Here is a 22,600-nt window from a genome sequence, read left to right as displayed (position 1 = left end):
TTTATTTTTAACACTGCTAATATGCAGATAAATTAATGCCTACAACCACATTTATTAATTCCCTTAATATTGTCCTTTTCTATGTTTCTTAAAGTATCATTAACAAATACATACCTCTACTATGGGGTAAATGCAAGACAGTTCAGATATCAACTGCTTTCTTCTTAAAATGAGTTGAGCATTAGTTTTAAGAAGATTTTCTCGAGACTCAAAGTAACATCTTCTTCTTTCTACTAATGCATCTCTCTCTCTTTTCAAAAGTTGTAGTTTATTCATAATTTCCACTGCTACAGTTTAAAAAATAAAAGCTTAATAACACAGAAATTTTAAGACATTAAACCACTTTTTAATTTTCTGTCAAATTAATACTAAATATAAATTTTATTTAAATTTCAAACATTGGGATAGACTTTAAAACAAATATTTCAATATTTTCATAAACTTGAAGACTGACATCAATTAAGTTTTTAATTAACAGGTAGCAAGTAGACAAAATTTTCAGTAATAATAATCAGTTATAATCAGCTAATCCTGTCACAGTCAATTAGCTTTGAAAGATACCTGAAAATCATGAGAGAAAAGCCCCAAGATTAGAATATGCATCAATTAAATTACAAGCTAAGCTCAGTAAACAACTAACACGGTAAAAGCCAAGTCATATTCATTCCAGTTATTATATTATTTACTGTTGATAATGCAAACATTTAACCAAATTTAATCCTCAAAATAGTTGATACCATCCAACCAAAGTTACCTGATGTTGAAATGGAACATGTACTAGTTTAGCAACCGGAAAGATCAATATCTTCCTGTCACTCCAACGATTTATAAAAAAGATGCAGTTACCCTCTTTAAAATCAATTTTTAGTATGAATCGATATTTGCAAAACATTTATTTTTTGTTTCTATTTTATTAACCTTAATCACAGTTTTACAGACTAATTACTTAAATCAAAATGCAGCCTGGTTGTGAATTTTCTGATACTAATACCTTTTTCTTCTACTTCCTGACCATTTAAAGATCTTCTTGACAGTAAAGTGTTAAGTCGGTATTGTTGTACTTTAAGTTCATTTCTTAAGGTAGAGACTCTAGCTTTCTTTTGTTCTTGGTGACCTTTCAAGTGATGTTTCTGACCAGCTTGTTGAAGTTTATCTTCAATCAAAACACGTAGTCTTTGTGCTGCTGCTTGGGTTTGTTTTATTGCCCTATGAATTGTCTGAATTCTATGAAATAAAAAGAATGTTACGAGTCTCTTGTTACAAACTTTACTTTTATTTTAATGTTAAACCCATGTGGTTCTTTATGGTTTAATTAGTTTAAACCTCATGAAAAAATGTTAACATTGGTCATCAACATGTTAGCAGCTAAAACAGTTGCATAACTATTATTAGATTCAGTTATGTACAGTTTATATCCCAAATAATAGTTTTGAAATGATTATTATGTTTAACAGATTTCTGTATTTTGGAATCAAATGTTTTAACAAAAACATGCCAAGCAACTATAAGATGAAACTGAATATTTTATTTGCAATAATATCTAGTGTGTGGTTAGAAATATCTTATACTGAGCTAATGTCTGCTCTAGAAAATATATTTCCTTAATTTACAAGTTTCAAAATGTTATATTCATTTGTGCAGCACAGAAATCAAATTAAAGTTTTGTATATAATGAAAAGAAACAATCTTTCATTAAAAATTACCTTTTAAAATATTTGTTTAAAAATAACACTGCAAATTTTAAATGTTAAACAATGATTCAGGGTTTTAGATACATTTCTCTTTAATTTTTTAAACAAAATATTTCCACCTGATGTTTTTTATTACTAAAAATTTAAAAATTGTTAACAAAGGTACAGAAAGCAAACATACAATGAAAGTAGTAACTTGCTTAAATTTTTTATTTTATTTCATAGTACATCATATATATTTTTAAAGAACTAGGACTAATAAAATATTACCATATACTCATTGTACATGTAAATAAATTTCTCACAACTACACAAAAATATTTTGTATGTACAATCAGAAAATTAACAAGAAAGATTGTAATAGGTTTTGAGAAATTTAAGGGACTGCAACTAAGTGTTGAATGGAAAAGAGATGGCCCTTGTGTAAAAGCTAAATTGCCTCACATTAAAACTAACTGTTGAATGAAAGGGAACAGTGAGTTGCAGTCTATCATTGTCTGCAAAATGTACTACATTTACATTCCTTAAAGATATAATAGTAAAATAATGTAAATAAGTCTCTTCAAAATACACTGTAGTACTGGAAAGTTTCAAATGTAAGAAGACAAAATCTGGCAAATTTGTTCCTTATGTTAATTTTGTTAACCCCTCTGTAAAACCTTCAGTATAATATTTTTGATGGAGAAAAACCAAAGTGATAGATAAAAACAACTACAATATATCACTAGGTGTAGTGGAATATCTACCTAATATTGTTGTGTTCATTTAATATATAATTTTACTTAAAAATATATTCCATGTGGGTTTTTCTTTGTGCTGTCCAACAAAAATTATAATTACTGTAGTGCAATTACATATATTGTCGAGTTAAATATGATTGCAATCTAATTGCTAAACAACTATTAAATAACATCACATAGATGCAGCATGCCAAACAAATGTTTTCAACTATTTTTCTATCATATATATATATAAAAACAACTATTCTTTAACACTTTCCAGATCACATATCAATGATATCCTAATTTATTTAATTTATTTCTTCTCATAGTGGGTATATTAAGCTTAAATGCAAGAAATATGGTACAAACTTACTAAATAGATTAGTTTAACCTTAAAAACACAAAAAAAATTTATTCAGTATCTTTATCATTTTTCAGGATGTAGAATTTTTTGTTTTGGTCAGTAACACTGTTTTAAAATGAGAAAATATTGCATCTTAAAATTGATTTTTTATAATCATCATTACTGATCTGAAAGCATCTTTGCATCTTAAAATTGATTTTTTATAATCAACATTACTGATCTGAAAGCATCTTTTTATATATTCATCCAGTCTCAGCTCTAGTGACATTCTTTAACACTTCTTTTTTATACTTTATTTTGCCAACTAACATAGTCACTTCTGATCATGAGTTACAAAAAACAAAGCACAGGCCAACAAGTCTCATCTTTAAAAATGTCATTATCATTCCTTTTGTCAGGATACTTATCATCATGTTTTATAAAATGTTTCTTGGTTACTATCAATTGATATATAATTTAGTTTCAATGAAATAGCAAATTCTCTTATTTGTGTGTGTTGACTGAACATGATAAAACTTAAAAATAATATTCAGTAAATTACTATTTGAGTTATTGGAATAATTTGTCATTGGTCACTCAACACACGAAGTCTAATTAAGCTTACCTCATATCTTGATATGAAAGAAAGTGTAATGATCAATTTGTAGGACAAACATGAACTCCTCTAAACATATGTTTCAACAAGCATAATTCCTCTATTAATACCAAAAACAATCTAGTTGTTACTCATCAATTTAACCAACCTGGTCACTCCATGTTTCTATCAGCATTAAAACAGGATTTAAAATTAAAGCTGATAGAGAGATAACAGAAGCATATTGGATAATTAATCTAAACACTGTTCAAACTTGTGGAATCAATCTCAATCCTGGAATTGGTAATCTGCAATCATTTATTTCTTCTCAATTAGAAAAATAATTATTTTTTCTTATTCCTTTCATCTAGCATGCTCCCTAACTTTTTAAAACTTTCTGTCTATTTAAGATAATTTTCCATACCTGTATGTACAAATCAATTAGTTTAACATCGTTTTTTCAATTAGGTTCCTGGCGTCACCTTTATTTTATTGGAACACTTAAATACACATTTCTTTTTTAACTATTTTAAAGCAAAATATCCCTAACACTGTACCAGAAATGGAATACACTTACAACAGTATGTGAAAACATATACATTTCTTGGAATATCAGATCACCGTCATGTAACTCAACAACTTTTATATATCTTACCAACATTACAAGTTTATCCCTTGAGAAGAAAGGTTCACCTTTCAAAAGTGCTTAGGTTATAAGTTTATCATTTTGTGTTAGGATTTATCGAATGTATAATTCCTATTAAAACCTTTTGCTCACCTTTAAGTATATACGAGTAAATAATATTTCATGAAACCCAAATTACTGCTCAAATGATTTTATTTACTTTATGTTGACTTATGCCAATCATAATATCTTTAATCCAATAATTGTTACACATTTACTGGAGACATTTTTGAACCTCAGCTTTATTCGTAATTGTTCAGCTCACATTTTGTAACACAAGAAACAAGAAAAGAGTAGCAACAAGGGTATGTACTGAAAGAAGAAAAAAACAAGATATGAATTGTTATATTTTGAAATAATGATACATGTTTCTTAATAAATATAGCTAAACTCCAGTGACTTAATAGAAATAAAAGTTGAAACACATATTTTCTTTAAGAATTACAATAAACATCATTACATAATGCCAAAATAGGATTTCTAAAATACATTTGAGTTAAAAATTGTTGAAACAGACTTAGAATTACTTTTTTACTAAGTTTTGAAACTGTATGTTTGTGTGTAATGAGCACCTGAAATATACTAGCCACTCTGGATAAGGCAAAAATAAAGTTTACTTTGCACCTAAAAGGTTTAATTTTTACCTTGAGAGTGTGTTTACCGAGTATGAAACTCGAACAGCTGATGGGTCAACATTAAGAATTTCTGTAGGTTTGTAAGGTGATCCTTCACAAAATGCATCCTAGAAATTAATAAAAATTTAAAACTGTGATATTCAATATACTAATGAAAGTATTATAAAGTAGAAATAGCTTTTCATAACAAAAATAACAATACATAAAGAATAAGAAACCATGCTGTAATAAATTAATCAAACCGCATATACGTCATGTGAATTTCACAACCGAGCAGAAGCTTGGAATGAATTGTATATTTGACTAATATCTAATGAAACTACAAAGAAAAGTATGAAATATTATAAATTTTCATGATGTAATTTAATAACCAAGATATAAAGTAGCTTTCATAATAACATACTAAAAAGTTTGTAAAAAATCATGTCAGTTGAACAAAGCATCAAAAAATTTAACAAAAGAAAACTCAGAGTTCCATTAAAAAAGTATCATCAAACTTTACCTGCATACTATCAGGACTGCTGTAATATCCTTCTGATAACCCAAAAACTAAAGTATTAGCCTTGAATTTTTTACATTCTTTGGGAATCTGAAACAAAACAAAGAAAAAAACATGAATAATTTACTATATATACTCATTTAAAGATAACAAAAATGGTAAACATCCAAAACAAAGAAAAAACAATTTATATATATATATATACACACACATACACACTCATTTGAAGATGAGAAAAATGGTAAACATCCAAAACAAAGAAAAAAACATGAATAATTTACAATATGCATACTCATTTAAAGATAACTAAAACTGTAAACATCCAAAATGAAGATAGTGTATAACTAACATAATTTCCATAATTTTACAGCTTTATATTTAAATTACTTTATCAGGACAAATATAATTTGCACTGAATAAATATACAAATTACAAACAGAAATACTGCAGCAAACTACAGAATGTCAGTTGAAGAATGTATCACACCAGGAGGTGTACTTGAAGTACTACATAGATATTAGTAGGGTAAACTATCTATGAGATTTACATTTTTTATCATCTTATATGTGGAATGAAGTAAGAAGTTTAAAACAGTTGGATAATTGGTTTATTTGTAGAATGACAATTGATATAGCTCATATAATCATTGGCTTACCAATTCGCTTATGAACATCAGACCTGTTAGATGAACTGTCCATTCTATCATACAACTGTCTTGCTCTTCAGATTTATATCTTAACCTGACAACAAAACCTGATCAAGTTTGTTAAGGTATGATACTGAATATCCCCATTTTTTACTAATATCAGGCAGCAGTACCTCCACAACAAGAACACTGTAAAGCTTTCTGAATCATATAATAGGATTGACTGTCATTTTTATAAAGTACCTATAAAGTGCAAAGCGTGTTTAATGGCATCTCTTCTTGAGCCCCAAGTCATTCAATCTGCAACATCACATATCAACCACTAGGCTACACAAGTTACTGATAATAAATACAGCATCTAAGCCTTTCAAAGCGAAAGCCCCTTTAAATGCTTTTCTCAGAAGTCACCATGTTACATTCATAATTTAATTAAACACCTTTACTGTCTGTATATGTGAATGAAATTAATATTATAATGTATGTTATGATTCCATGTTTTATTTTATCCATGTTTTAAGTCTTTTATTTAAAAATAAAACTTTAAAAACTACATAAAACTTCAGATGTATTGCTGTGACCAATTAACTACAAACATATTCTACTTTGGCTTTCTGTAACTTCAGTAGTACAGTGGTCATTAAACAGAAGCACATCTAGACAACAAGTTTCTTACATAACCTTTTCATTCAATTCATTTCAAAGTTTTCCAAATGAACACAGTTAAAACAAGTAATACATTTTTTCAATCCCTGACAAGTACCATGCCCACCTTCAACAGATTTTGTTGAACTTTACAGTCTACATACAGATGCTACATTCATATGTATATACATTAGGAAGAGATCATTTTACATTATAATCTAACAATTATTTTGAAATTGGGGCACAGCTGTCATCATGGATTAAATGTAATTGACTCTAGAATAGTTGGTTGCTTGATCAACTGTAGTATTTATGATAGTTTTTACTTAAATATTTTACCTAAAAACTTTAGATACAGTTCAAATTGTATTTAGGTCTTACTGTTATACTTTACTTAATTATGTATCAGTTGTGTTTTAAAATGCATAATTAAAAGGTTCAGACATTTTTTACATATATATCATACTTTGCATCTGTTCAAGGGTTATGATATTATGTACTGAAGGAAAATTTTGCTAAATGGTTGTGCATGTCTCCCAAAGAAACTATAATATGCCTCAAGAATACTGTTTACTTGTTTTATGTTCAATAATAAGTAGTAAATAAAGAGAAAATAAAACATTAACATTTAACTATATGTAAGAAAGAGCTGAAGTTATTAATTTATCAAAAGAACAATCTTTAAAGATATTACATAAAAATATTAAAAGGAATGTATTTTTCTTTATTTCAAATTTTAATCACTTCATACAGTGTACATTGATGAAAACAGCTAGTTATATGGTAGAGAAAATTAAAATATAAACATTTATGTTAAAAAAAACAACTTGATATCCTTTTAAGAGGTCCTAGAAAGTATGCAAATGAAATATGAAAACTATATAATAAGGAAAAGTTGTTATACTTAAAAATTAAAATCACCTTGCATTCAATTTGTTAACAGTTTGAATGCTAGTAACTATAATAGAAAAATAATTATTTTGTAAAAACACTTAAATACAAAACCATTATCTGTGAACAAGATGTTTATAATTTTTAACAAAAATAGACACATTAAGAAATCTCAGAACTACCACATGCATTTTGTTTGTTCAATTTTTGTGAAACTTAATTTTTTGTCTCTTATAAAGACTATATTATAGTCTATAAAGATTATAAATACAGCCTAACAAACAACAGCCTTGATGATAAAACTAAACCTGATACAGTCAAATGAAAGATGATTTAAGTAACCATAACTTATCTTGTTTCACAAACAAACATTTATTACAATTTATATAAAATGATAAAGTAAACATTAAAAAACAGTAGAGCTATAATTGTAGCAGAAGAATAAAGTACCTTTATTCTGGAAAATATAAAGCTTTTACCAGTTTGAACTTTCATGACTTCTTGAAGTTGTGTTATAAGTATTTACATCACACAATGATGACCAATGTTAATAAAACTACACTTGTATTTAAGTTATGAGGACAAATGCACTTTATTTTGTTCAAGTTATTAGGAATTTTTTCCTAGTCAGTTACAAGTAGCAAAAAGTAGAAAAAGTTAGGAAATTCACAAACACTTGTGATTTGTAGCAAACTGGAATCAACCACAAAACTGTAATTTTATTTTTTGTGTACAAAATTAAATAACATTACTATTTTTTCATTATATAAATTACAATCCTTATTTATTTTTTTTCATGTGTGTAAAAATTACTTCAGGTTTACTTTCTACCATTTATTTACTTCAGTAGCACAATTCTGCACTTGAAATACACTGTACCTATCCAGGTATGAAAGAGCTGAAGTCAATGCAAAAACAGAAAATATTCATATTTGAACATTTAAATATAAGCACACAAATCAGATATGATAATAATAAAAGTTAGAAAGGATACCCAATGCTGAAGCATTGACACTACTTGCAAAGTCCAACATCTCAAAATGTTTCCATGTAGGGTTCTTAAAAGGGGAAAGAAAAATAAATGAATAAACACAGCAATATATAACCATATCTATATAATAACCAACAGAAAGTATCCTGTGACAAGCAGAAAAAACTGATTTTTACAGATGGCCTCTTAAGTAGTAACTGTTTTGCAAGTCAGCTAAATGATAATAGAAGACAGAACTTTAGTGGAAGGACATCAGACTAGGCTAATGTCAAAAACTCTTCAGTTATTTTAAGTGAAAGTTGAAGAAGTAATGTGTATACACAACTAAAGGTGGTTTAAAAAACAATCATTAAAAACTGTATTCTAAAAATTTAGAAGATTGAAATGGTCCTGATTGTGGCTTTAAAATATATAAATACAAATTCATGTTGTATGTTTACATTTTTCCTTTAAAACTGTGAGTAGATCCTACACAAAATTTATGTTTTGGTGGCAACTCAGAACAAAGGAAAATCCATGATGTTAATTAAGAAAAACATTACATTAGTTTATGTTTCAATCTTGTTTTGAAAAATACAATAAAACTCTCAAAATTAAAATATACAACTCTCATTTTATAAAACTAAATTCTATCTTTGTTTTGACTCAAAGAACATTGTATGTATTTTCTCTTGCATTCAATACAATACTATAACAAGCTCTTTTTTTTTTTTTTAGAGTGTTAATTAGAAAGGTTTCACTTAATATGTGCAATGATTTAAACTTACTTTATATTTATAAATTTAGCTGGAAAATTTTGTCTATTCAAACATATATTTGGGCCGACAGATACTAATGTAAAAACTGCCAAACAAACAACAGCCTCATAAACAAATCCAAACTGTGTGCGGTTTGTTAAACGAATTAGGTTAAGCAAGATAATTTTGCACTTAACAATAAAAGGTTTTAATAACATTTGTCATCTTATGTCCACCATATTCAAAGATGGAATAAAGATTACTGTACTATAAAATATAATAAGCCTAAACAGTATTGTCTCATGATAAATGTAATTAATTATAATCATGCTTTACCAACAAACAGCATCCTAGTGAACCCATGATCTCTTTATTGAATGTCATTAGCAATGGAAGTGGGAGACAGTGAGATTGAAACAGTATTATATATTCTTCTAAGAGACTGAATAAAGAATGTAGTATTTAAAAATATAAGCCTAACAGTATGTCTTATGTTAAAAAAATAAAAACATATTGTTAAGTGCAAAGTGATCTAACAGCCTACCTCATCTTGTATCACAAAAAAACATTCCCTACAGCAGCAATATCATAATTGAAGTATACAATGATGAAATAAACGTGTAAATTTGAAAACTGTTAATAAATACCTTTTCTTATGACACTATACCACCAAGCTGTTTTCTAATACCTTAGTATAATCTCTACAGCAATCTAGTTGAATTATACAAATAAAAAGAATATAAAACATTTCATTATGTATTTAGATTATTACCATATGTCCTCTAAAAACTGAGATATAGACAGGTATATCACACCATGATAAAAGAGTTTGAGAAATGATGGTTGGTATAAGCCAATAAAACTATACTTGCAGCATTAAAATGATTGTATTGAATTTTGAGCACAGTTAGACGAGAGCTATCTGCATTAGCCATACCTAATTTTGCAGTGAAAGACTATAGGGAAGGCAGCTAGTAATAGTAATCAACATTTACTGGTAACTGTTGGGTTACTCTTACCAACAAATATTGGAATTGAACATCACATTATAATGTCTCCACAACTAAAATGATGAGTATCTTTGGTGGGACAGGGATTCAAACCTGCAACCCTTAGACTGAGAGTCCAGCTCTCTAACCACCTGGCCATGCCAGACCAGGAGTTTAAATTAGCTTTATTTTTCTAAACTATTTCTATTTCCCTCCTATGGATCTATGAATGCTGTATTATGGACAGTAAAAACTGAGAAAATTCATAAATAGTTATGCATTAATTTGAAGCATGTTGAAGTCAGACCAGAATCAAAATTTTTGATTTGCTATACTTTTGTTTTATTCAGTGGTGCAGCCTTTCTTTTAGCAGGGTAAATCCAATATGGGTACCATAAAGTTAAATCATGTATGTGTCATAAACCCAAATGTAGCTCCAAAAGATCTCCATAATTTTAATTTATGAAATGTTTGACAAGGTGTTTGGTCCAAGACTGACCTTGCTGTCTTTTGCAGAAGCTTCTTACAAAAAAAATGTATAGTTCACAATCATTGACATCAGCATTAACTAATCAGTGATGGAAGACGTAGTTCACAGAGCAACATGGAATAAAAAACATCTTTCTCACAAAGTGTCGTCTGTCTCTGTATATATATCAAAAGACTGTTTAAAGTTCTATCACTGATTGTCATTAAAAACAAATTTGTGGTATTAACAGTAATTTTTTGCACAAATAATTTACTTTTTACTTTATTTACTGTTCAATGTACCCTATTTTTAAAGGAACAAGTTTTAAAATCTCCAAATAGTTCATACTATTGAATTACGAAGGCAAATAATACTTACTGAATAATCTTGAACAAGTTCACTTGTGTAGAAAGCTAATTCCAAAAACAATAAAGACAGAGAGAGAAAAAAAATGTAAATATTTTTACTAATTATAAAGATTTAGAGAATAAAATAAAACAAGACCACAAAATAGCATCAAAATAAGTTAAACCTTCTTATACCAAATAATAAAGTTGTTATAGAACCAAACTGATTACTACTGCAAGATTCAGTGGCCTCAACCTCTTAGGACTATATATTGAACATACTTGTAATATAAACATTTGTATTGTGATAACAATTTGAATAACATTTTTCTGAAAACAAACTAAAGAATTTCTATTATTTAAAAGACCATAAATCTGTACTGATATACAGTATAATACTGTATTCCATTGAAAATGCACTGTACACATATGACACTGATCTTTTCCAACCTTTCATCTTCTTTCATATTCAACTGAGCACATCTTTATGAAGTAAAAGCTTGATATAATCTGGAGTGGCAATCAGTTAACTGAATTGGCATATACTGTCAACTGTCCAGTTAATGGATCTTTATTTTAACACTGTGAATTTTCTTTTTTTAATAACAATAAATTATCTTCATAATTATAGAGTAAAATATATAGAGAAAATACACACAACTGTCAGAAGCAATTATTTTATAGGATAATTTATGATTAACCAGTGGTAGCAATTTTTCAACCACAGGTTTGTCCAAGCAAACAGATTGAATATGATGGCTGTATAATATGTAAATATGCTGCAATATCACTATATAACACACTTAAACTAGACTTGGATTAACTTCACCATCAAAATGACAAAGCAAAGTACAAGGACTGTTCATTTGAAATTAGGTGAAATATTTGTTTACTTTTCATCCTGCAACTGCAAAGAAAAAATTCAACATAAGCACCAGGCCAAAGACAAAACATCAGTCTTATTGTCACTTCTTTGATGAAGGTGTACAATGTTCCTATTAAGTTTGGATGTATTATTATTTTCACACCAAATATGTCATCACTTCCATTCCAACCAAGTTGATGTGTGCCAGAATCCCATAAAGATGGCATTGCTAGATTCATAAGTAAAGTGTTGCCTTACTAAAAGATTGCATCTATGCTCACACTATTTATGCAAGCTACTCTCATTCCCACATTGTTACAAGTTCTTAGATACAGGTCTTCCATCACAAGCTATGTCCAAGATATAGACTTCCCAGTTATAAGCAACCAGAATAAAATTTGAGTATTAAGAGTACAATGTCCAGCATACTATCAGTATCTTAATAACTGAAGCTCCTCATGTAATGGTCAACATGACATTTGATGGCAGGACGTGATTTTAAGAAAACTTCCAGGCTGTTTAAAGGACAGCCTGACCTAATCAGAAGTTGTCTGGAAGGCTCTATTGGTTGTCCAAAAAAGCATAGGCCCTTAAGAAAAAAATCAAATTACAAGATAATTAAAAAACAAGGACTTTAAAAAGACCCAATCAGAAGAAAGTTGATGTTTTTATATCTTATTTATTTTCAAAAAAGTACAATTAATGCTTAGTTGGCAATTTTTTGTCTTTATTCAACTGAATGTGCTTCCTCCTCTCTGGGTCTGTAGGGTTCTTGGAAGGGTTGTCAAGGTTGACAAGCTTTTAAAAGACTTGCTTGTTCATTTGCTGTTCCATCCTCTCAGCTTGTGAAGGTCCAGTTGATGCTGACTTAACTCTTAATTTCAAGTGCAACATTGTGTTGCTGGATGATTAAATGCTCTTTGTGCAGTGAGAGCTATAAGTCTGAATTAATAGTTGTTTGGGTGAACCATGTGCTTCACATGTTTTGCAGAACAAGTTTCTTTTTTGCATCATACTGCAACTAGGTTTTGAAAATGGAATTTTCCAGTCACAACTGCTGAAATCTTTACACACACTTGTCTGCATACAGTCAAGTTTTCCTGGATTTTTTGTCATTTCTTGCCAACTAATGCCACATTTTCAAGAATTTTTATTCTTTAATAGTGTGACACTAGCCACAAAAGAATACGCCATTCATAAACAGACTTTCTATGTCATGGTGACTGCTGAACTTGCAATTCTTATATTAATATATTTAACAGCTCATTTTCAGTTTAATGTTAGTGTAACTTCTCTTTTCAAGGTAGGTGATAAAAATTATCCCAATATCTCTTACATCATTTGTGGTAAAAGATTTGGAATGTCTGTTAAAAGATAATTTGCAAAGTTATTTAACAAGGTTTAATATTTCATTGGATAGTCAACATGGCTTCACTAAGGGAAAACCATGTCTTGCATATCTTTTGAAATTCTTTGAAAAGGTTTATGTAGATGAGAGTGTAGATTTGATATATCTGGATTTTCAGAAAGCATTAGATCAAGTGCTTATCAAAACTTGTAAAACAATATATCTCTGTAGGTGTGGAGTTAAGTTAGCATATTGGATAGAAGAGTGATTGCAAGGAAGAAAGCAGAGGGTTGTTACAAATAGAATTCATTCAAACTGGATTAATGTCACAAGTGGGGTACTTCAGGGTTCAGTTTTAGGACCTTTGCTCTTTTTTATTTACATTAGTAACAAAGATGAAATAACAGTCAATAAATTACTAAAAGTTCCTGATGAAAAAGATGCTGATTTAAAAAAGGATTTAGATCATCAGTAAGTTGAGCAAATAAACGGTAGATGGGTTTTAATTATAATAAATGTAAGATAATGCACGTTAGGTATAATAATTAATAATTTGAATTTTAAGTGTAATCTGTATGCAAATAACCTTAACTGTGCAATGAAGGAAAGAGATCTTGGTGTAGCAGTCAATCACTCTAAAGCCATTCAAGCAGTGTGCTGTTGCTAGTGGGTAGGGCAAATAAGATTTCAGATTGTATCTACAAACATAATGATTACAAGTTTAAAGAGGTTATAATTTCATTGTATAGGTCACTGGTTAAGCCACATCTGAAATACTGTGTTTAGTTTTGGGCTCCTTACCTTAGAAAAAGCATCAAATTATTGGAAAGAGTTCAAAGAAGGGTTACTACAATGGTGCCTTGGGTGGAGGAATTGTCATGTGAGGAGTGGCAGTCTCTCATTGTTTTCTCTTGAAAAAAAGGAGAGTTAGGGGGGTCTGATTGAGATGTTTAAGATTGTAGAGGGGTTTAATAGTGTTGATGCATCATCTTTTTTCATACTTAATGCAGAGAAGAGTAAGACTAGGGACAAATATAAATTTTGGCAGGGTAAGAGTTATCTTCAGCTAAGACAATTTCAATTTTCTAGCAGAGTGGTTGGCCCTTGGAATGAATTGCCTTCTGGTGTTGTAGAGGCAATAAATTGAAGTGAGTTGAAGAAAATTTTTGGTAAGTATATGAATGATAAGAGCTAGCTACAAGATATTTTATAATTATTAGAATTTAGTTTAGAGGTTGAAACAGCTAATAGGTCCAATATTCTACAATGTTATGGTAAATGTTAAACATTAAGGGAAATGAACAAATTTGGAGAAAAATGTTTAAATTCACATTCAGAACCAAAACAAACTAAAAACATGCACAAAAAGAAATCAATAGAAAAAGGAAAAATAAAAAGGTCTTGTCCTTAAAACTAACAATAAATCCTTTCTAACAGCAGATCTGTTTCACTATCTCCTCTGCAGTCATAATGGATGGTATCTCATTTACCTGCTCCAGTCATAACTAATGGAATGCAGCTAATTTTTAATGCCTTACTTTTCATTACATTGTAAAAGATAAGTTCAAATCAAGTTGATGTTACATAGTATTTTAAGGAAATGAACAGTCAATGACCTGTAAAATTTTTAAACAAAACATCAAATGCTAAATCATGTTTTCAATGTTTTCATTTTAATCAACTTTGAATGCTGCCAAGTACAGTAATGTATAGCCTATATTAAGACTAGAGTTGCATTAGAACTCTCACATATACTACCACATTGTAATGTCACAATGCCTGAGCACTGCACATGTACAAACATACACACTGCTAATATGTATTGTTGTTAATACCCCTAGTTTGTTCTGAGATGGAAAAAGACAAAACTAGCCTTAATTAATTTTCTGTTATTCTGTTTCATACTGACCATAATTTTCATAAAGTTTGGTTAACAGTTATCATTATTATGTTCTGTTTAAATCAGATTTTCCTGCTTTTCTTATGGTAGCTAAGCCTTCAGTATTTCCTAGACTTGATTAGCTATGTCTGTCTAATGATGGCCTTAGGCATGTACATGCATAATTGAAAGGGTAGCATTTCAACTGTGACAAGTAATGATGAAAATTCTAAGTTTTATTTTTGTAAATTTAATTGTTTTAGTTCTTACCAAATGTTTACTAGTAAGAAGTTGAGATAGCCAAGTTTTATTTTTATAAGCATCTATACCAGATATTAATCTCTTTAAATATTTGTACTGTCTATGTTTGTTTTTGTTGTGAGTTCCCATCTGCCTATATGTGTATACACATGCAAACATCTCACAATACATGAGATAATGCAACTAAATGAGCTGTGTACACTTTACTGTATTGCCCCACAGCCATTCATGCTCAGTTGAACACCTTATAAAATTAAAATGGATAAAGCAGTACATAGGAGCAGCTTGTCTACAATAGAAACTTTAGTGTCTAGATAAGCATAATCAGCTAATCACAAAAGCAATATTTTCCTAATGTTTTCATCTCCTTTTGGTGGATTGTACCAACACTTCTTTAAGATAAAATATAGTTTTCAAAAAACAAACAAAAACACCAAAATATATTGGGTGTGGGGGATTCAAAATTTAAAGTTTGCAGTGGCATTTACTGATGAATTTGATCAAGAATTGGAGTCAATATTGTGTTTAGTATGGGTATGAATGAATGTATAGTAGATTGTGATGCCATTTTGAGTATGGAACTGCTACAGGACAACATGAACATGGGGGAGTCAGTCACCTGAGAGATTTTTTAAGTCTCAAACAATCTTTAAAATTGAGTGATGGTTTGCAGTAAAGCAGTAATTGATTGTATAACAAACTTTCCACAGTCAATCTGTTATCAATTCATCTACATCATCCACATTCCATATTTCATCATGATCAATTCTGCAGCATTACTACTGAACTATTTAGAACTATTAGAAGTTCGAGAGATAATGTCACTAGTATGAAAATAACTTGGAAAATGGTGATAATAAAGTACTCACAACTTAAGTGCTATTGGTGTGCTACTCGTACAGTTATTTATACACAACATATGAAATATGAAAACATTCTCAAAACCATTTGTGAAATTGAAAATAAACTTAAATACTTTAAAACTATCAAATGTTAGTAATAATTTTCAGTTACTAACTACTTCAATATTTCATTCTATCTATACTCAATAAATATCATGCAATTCAAGAAGCTTTATCAACCAATAAAGCATCCTAAAAACTTTCAATTTCCAAAAAAGTTCCAAAATCAGATGGTTTAAGAGGTAATTTCTGTTGTCTGATACCTGGCTAGATTTTCGCACCATATAACAGTATATACACAGGCAAGCAAAAAATAAACAATTCACTACAGCTGAGAAGTAGCAGATGCAGAACAACATCCAAAAACTACAAAGTTATCATTCCAGTCACAATCCTATACACAGTCAATCCTTGTTAACTAGGAAAGGATACGAGTGATAAGTAATATGATTCATTATATGAAATTACTGAGGTCACTGGCTGACACTCACCCTCCATTTCGCCCTTTAAAATGTGCTGAATAAAACCGGTTCATTTCAAAATCCATTCACTCTAAAACAAAGGACTAACTGAAAACTAGTAACTATACAACCTCCAATTCACAAAAAAATATCACAGAAGAATTGTAGCTGAGGATTCATCTAATGAAAAAAATGTATGGAAAAAATCAGATTGGCAAGGAACATATCACAATAGTGAAAAAGAGGCAAGTTTCGAAGATTCCATATGACTGACCAAAGACACTAATTTGTCGTAGGTTAATTTGGTCTGTTTTTCTTCAGATAATTTTAACTTAAACATATTGAAATCTTAGTATATGTAGAAAAGTGAATCTAGAATATATAAGATACAGAATAATATTGTGTTAATTATTGAACTTAAAATGTCTTAAATAGAAAACATTTTCTAAATAGCAAGTTAAAATCTGAGGATAGTCTTGCTAATATTTCTTTATTACCATAAATTAAGTAATGTTTAAAAGTTACAATGTCTGACAGTCATCTGAGTAACTTCACCTTTCTTTTGGCTGTTGTAATACCTACTACTATAAAAGTTAAACAGTTGCATAAGATAATGGAATAAAAAAGGCAGCAGTAGTATGGTGGAATATAACAAACAGACTAACCAAAATTAAAGAAATACTGTTTAATATCAGAACAGTATTTATTGAAACAGCTTTAAATTGATTTCTTAATTTGATGTTTTTGATGCTAACAATATTTCTCAGAGGTCTAACGAGGCATTACCAGCAAGTGCAATTTTCTTACTCACAGCTGTATATCTTTGAAAAATAAAATAAAATATCAAATAAATGTCTTACATTCTTAACACTGCAATATTATATTTTCAGTTTAATGACTAAAATAGAGGCCAGTCTGATCAAGACATTGGAGCAAATCATGTGACCCTAAAAATACACCACAACTGACTTAAGTTTTAAACTGTTAATACAAATAACATAATTACTGTTTTATAATAAGGACAGAGATCTTTGAAATTAATGTTCAGTTACATAAGTTATATGTGAAATAAGTTGAAAGAACTTTAGACCTCTTCATAACAAATCATGATACATTATAATCCAAGTGAAAAGTATTGAAGAATTTCACTTTCTAAACACCAAAAATTTCTTAATTTAAAACACCAAAACAGACCTGATGAACTGTGATCCTGGTGGAGTGTGAAATACAATCCAGAACCCTCACTAGCACCAAAATTTATCTGAACATTTCGAGCACACACACAACGCAGATGTCTGAGCCTGTGCTGAAATACAAAAGGGAATACACACTTGCTAAGTATAATATTAGTGTGTGAAACACAGGTGCAAAATTGTATTGATTAAAAGCAATTTTAACACATTTCTTATAAACACTTCCATAGGGAAGGGCTGTAACAAATATTTTAAACCTGCAACAGTATTATGTGCACAGTTTTTTGATGATTTTACCACAACTACTATTATATATTTGATTAAAAATCCTTTCAATTTACAAGCAATACATATAATGACATAAAAAAATCACATTTAGTTTTAAAATGTCTGATATGTAACAGTAATCATGCCATGTTTTATGTTTTAAAACAATATACTTTGTTCATGCATTCATTTTATTTTACATGTGATACTCATTCAGTTTTATATCAGGTCATCCATTAAGTAATGTCCAATTTTAGGTTGAGAAAAAGAGAAAAGATTTCAAATGCTTTTAATGTCATTTAATCAACAATGTATGTTCCATTATTATTAATTACTTCCTACCAATGATTCACAAGCTTCTGAATGTCACTTCTATAAAATTCTTGGGGTTTGGAGGAAAAGAATAAAGAGAGGATAGTTTTGACATCATCATGTGCTCCAAGCTCTTTTCTGTCAAGATACTCCTGAACACATGATAATTAGATAAGTAGGATGTGAAAGTTTTTTCTCAGCCTAGCCATTCAATCTTTTCAGATGTGATCCTTGCTGTATGGGGCTGTGCATTATCCTGGTGTAACACAACACCTTTATGACTGTTCAAAGCAGGCCTCTTTTCTTTCAGTGCAACATTCAAGCACTAACTGTTGACAACAGAAGTCTGATATAATTGTTACATTGAGTGGCAGCAACTCAAAATGGATCACACCAACAATATCCCACTAAACACTTAACAAGACTTTCCCCCTGGGGTGGAGGTCCATTTTGAGCTGTGCTTTAGCCAGTTTACCTGCACTGAGCCATGGTCTGCAGCACTTAAAATTTTTATAAAATATCTATTTTTCATCTCCAGTCACTTACCTGTTCTAAAAAGGTGAGTTACATTCACAAGAGTGCAGGGAAATGCAAATGTCCACTCTTGCTCTAAGGTTGGCTTGTGTCTAATCATGGAGGACCCATTTCCAAAGTTTTGACACCTTTCCAAGCTGTTACAGATGAACTGTGAACTGTTGAAAGCATTGAATAAAGTTTATGTGCTAGTTCTTCAACTGTTACAGCACAATTGTCGACAAGTGCAGCCAGCACAAAGTCATCATTAAACTTAACAGGACGACCTGAACGTTGCACTTCGTTTAAGATTTAGTCACCAAACCTGAACTTCTGAAACCATCTTTGATATTTCATTTTATTGAGAGGCTCAGCTCCATAAACACCTTAAATGTTTCATGTAGTTTCTGCTGTACTATTGCCTTTTTTACACTCATAAAGCATCATATGCCTGATGTGATCCTCACACATCCATCTTCATAAGAGTTTATTTGATTAATGATCTAACAAAGTGGAGTGGGGTTAATTTCTTGCAGTTGTATAAAAATGTTCAGACATGTCCTACTACACATTTTAGTCATTAAAGCCTTCTACAAAAACAGAAACAATGATGCACTTTCTGTATTAAATTTTCAGACATTACTTATGGGATGACCTGACACATAAGTCTGTATTACAAGAACGCCCTTTTGTAAACAATAAAAAATATGTAGCTGATTTAATAAAAACAAATCTGTTTCACAGAAGCTGTTCCCTGCAGATAAAGAGCCAGTCTTTTTAGCATAAACCATTGATTAATTAAACATAGCTAATAAATATAACAAATAAACAGCAAAACAGAACAAATTAACACAACACAATACAGCTTAATTGGAAAATAAATATGAACATTCAACTATAACTAAAAAATATGAGACAAAGTATTATTATTAGTCACATCTTATTAAGAACATTGTTAATTAATTAAATATATGCACTGGGAGGGGATGCTTCTTTCTCAATATTAAGATTGGTTGTTTAACATTTAATTGGTGCAAAGCAACTGGGCTATCTGCACCAAATAACCAGTAAAAATTAAAAAAAATTCATTAAAATAAGTAAAACAATCATTTTAAAACAAAACAGTCCAATTTTCAAATTAAAATCTTAGAGTTGAAAAGACCAATTGTCCTTAAAAATTTAAAAAACACAACTGAGGTGGACAGAGTCATCATTACCAACATCGAGGGTGAACCAAGAGTAAAAATATGTTTAAAATGGTGCTGTGTCTCTCGATCATAATGACAGCATGACAGTAAAATATGGACATTGTGACTTATGTAAACCACACATTGGTGAATCAGCCCCAGATAAAAGAAAATGATGAGTTAAAAACTGTGACCAATGCATAGCCTAGCCAGAACAACTTCCTCCTTCCAATCCTTACAAAAGCAAGACGGCCAAAGAGCAACAGAAGGTTCCATTTGGAAAAGCTTGTTATTAAGTTGTTCACTCCAAGTCAACTGCCAACTGACATGGAGCCGAGCTATGAATACAGGACCATAGTTCATGTATGGAACAGGCACAGCCATGATAGTACCAGCACAGACAGATTTAGCTGCAATGTCAGCAAGCTCATTCCTGTGAATACTGATGTGGCCTGGTATCAAGAAACACTATATAGAAGTAGATGATAGAGAAAAGTGGGCCCCACAGTTTTGAATATAGACGAGAACAGAGTGAGAACTAATATGAAGCAATTCTATGGCCAATATAAAGTTAAATGAGTAAGTATAAATAGTACAGTTCATTTACTGCATAGCTTCTGTGTGATCCAGGGCAAATGAAATGGTTTACAACTCGACAGTGAACACAGAAACTGTACAGGGAATTTTGTGTGCAACAACTGAATCACAAGAAACCAGAGCCCACAAAGTCTTCTGATTTTGAACCATCTGTATAAATGGAAATTGAAGGATGGTTCGAAAGATGTTCAGCAAATAGATGGTGATACTTCTAATTGGGAGTATCTGCCATCTTCAGATGACTCAAAGATAAGTCACATTTGGGAATGGTAATTAACCATGGTAGGATGGGTTGATCAGTGGATACAGTTATGTATCCCATTGCTCCTGAATACGAAGGACAAAAGGAATAATGGTAGATTGTCTATTTTGAAAAAAGCATGGCTCAATGAGGAAAGAAAACACAACCCTAGGTGGGATGCTGTGGTAAGGATTGAAGTTTTGAAGCATACAGAAAAAGACAGTTGCAAATGGTGAAGGTATAGAGGAGGTTTATGAGACTCAGTGTACAAACTCTGGACTGGAGAAGTGTCTAAGGCCCCTGTGCAGAGCGGAAGCTCCTGGCAGAGCCAAACCAGAGACCCATGGTCCAGTTTTTGATCAAATGAGGGCATGGAGGATGTTCAGTGCTCTTGTACACTTGACATGTGGAATAAAGATTAGCTTCAATCAAAGATAAGCCCCAAGAACTTTGCCTCAGGGTCCACAGGAAGCACAACTTCTCCGAGATAAAGCTCAGAATCTGGGTGAAAGTCCAATGGCTGCAGAATTGCATGCAAGTGGTTTTGGAGCGAGAAAAGGTAAAACCATTTGCTGCAGTCCATTTCAGTAAGCAATTGAGACCAGTCTGTAGTTGCTGTGCAATAAAGCTCACGCTTGACTCCTGACATGAAATGTGTAAGTCATTGACATAGAAATCACTTACAACTGTAGGGGAGTGTTGTCCACAAATGGCATTAATCTTTATAATGAAAAGTGTAATGCTGTGAAAGAATAGGAAAGTGTTGAGCCCACACAGACTTGGAATCACTAGTTAATTAAAAAATGTTTAATAAAAATGGCCAAATGACCATGTAACCTGTTTGAGTAGAGGTCTCACAGGATGCCATACCTCCATGTAGTATCAAACTTTTTGAAGGTAAAAAAATTCAGAAACAAGACATTGCTTTAGAAAGGCTTCCCTGATTGATGTTTCAAGTTGAAACAGATGGGCATGGTGGAGCACTGTCACTGGAACCCACACTGAGTAGGTGAAAGGAGATTTTTTGATTTGAGAAATCAAACAAGATGAACAATAACCATTCTCTCTAAGATCTTACAGAACAGCTCGTAACAGCAATTTGATGGTATTTAGAAAAATCTTGGAATCCTTCCCAGGCTTAGGAAAAGCGAGTATAATAGCATGGTACCAAGCATCAGGAAGAACATTCTTCTGCCAGACCTGGTTAAAAACAACTATAAGAATAGCAAGACAGGCAGAAGAGAGATGGCACTGCATTTTATAATAAATATCATCAAATCCAACTGATGTGCTGCCAGACTGACAGAGCAAGCTTGAGTAATGCCAGGGTAAAGAGTCAATTATAGACATTGAGACAATCAGCCCAAAAGGAAAGAGGCAATCATTCTGCCTGTGTCTGATGGCTAAGATGGTGAGGGATGAAGCAGAAGTGCTAGATGCACGAGAAAAGGTTTTGCCAAGAGTATTGGCAATGATGAGAGTATCAGCAACTTCTTGACCATCACAGAGAACAAAATTAAAAAAGAATGCATTTGTATCATGTACTTAGAGGAAAGTTACTAAGGTTATCTGTCATCATCTGTAATTTTGAACTGCTGTCCAGTAAGCAGCATCTTATGACCCCTTAGCACAGTTGAAATTGCAGAGAATGTTTTGTGGTATTGCACAGATTCTAAAGCAGCTTCAATACCT

General features: G+C 30.8%; 1 protein-coding gene across 9 annotated transcripts in view; it reads right to left on the bottom strand.

The window, feature by feature from the left end:
• Uvrag (UV-resistance associated gene) overlaps positions 1–22,600 on the bottom strand; it is a 40,430-nt gene that overhangs the window by 9,149 nt on the left and 8,681 nt on the right. For 7 of the 9 annotated variants that reach the window (XM_076467766.1, XM_076467765.1, XM_076467763.1 and 4 more), the window contains 8 exons: positions 17,793–17,904; positions 10,914–10,948; positions 8,344–8,407; positions 5,826–5,923; positions 5,174–5,260; positions 4,681–4,778; positions 992–1,224; positions 115–287 (listed from right to left, as the gene is read on the bottom strand). In XM_076467766.1, coding sequence (XP_076323881.1) covers positions 115–287; positions 992–1,224; positions 4,681–4,778; positions 5,174–5,260; positions 5,826–5,923; positions 8,344–8,407; positions 10,914–10,948; positions 17,793–17,904 — 900 coding nt within the window. Of the gene's footprint in view, positions 1–114; positions 288–991; positions 1,225–4,680; positions 4,779–5,173; positions 5,261–5,825; positions 5,924–8,343; positions 8,408–10,565; positions 10,635–10,913; positions 10,949–17,792; positions 17,905–22,600 lie in introns of those variants that run through there. The other 2 variants (XM_076467770.1, XM_076467771.1) reach the window with 2 other exon arrangements.

This window comes from Tachypleus tridentatus, chromosome 11 (assembly GCF_004210375.1).
Source record: "Tachypleus tridentatus isolate NWPU-2018 chromosome 11, ASM421037v1, whole genome shotgun sequence".
Taxonomy (NCBI): Eukaryota; Metazoa; Arthropoda; class Merostomata; order Xiphosura; family Limulidae; genus Tachypleus; species Tachypleus tridentatus.
The sequence above is the reverse complement of the archived record's forward strand: the minus strand, read 5'-3'. Positions and strand labels throughout refer to the sequence as shown.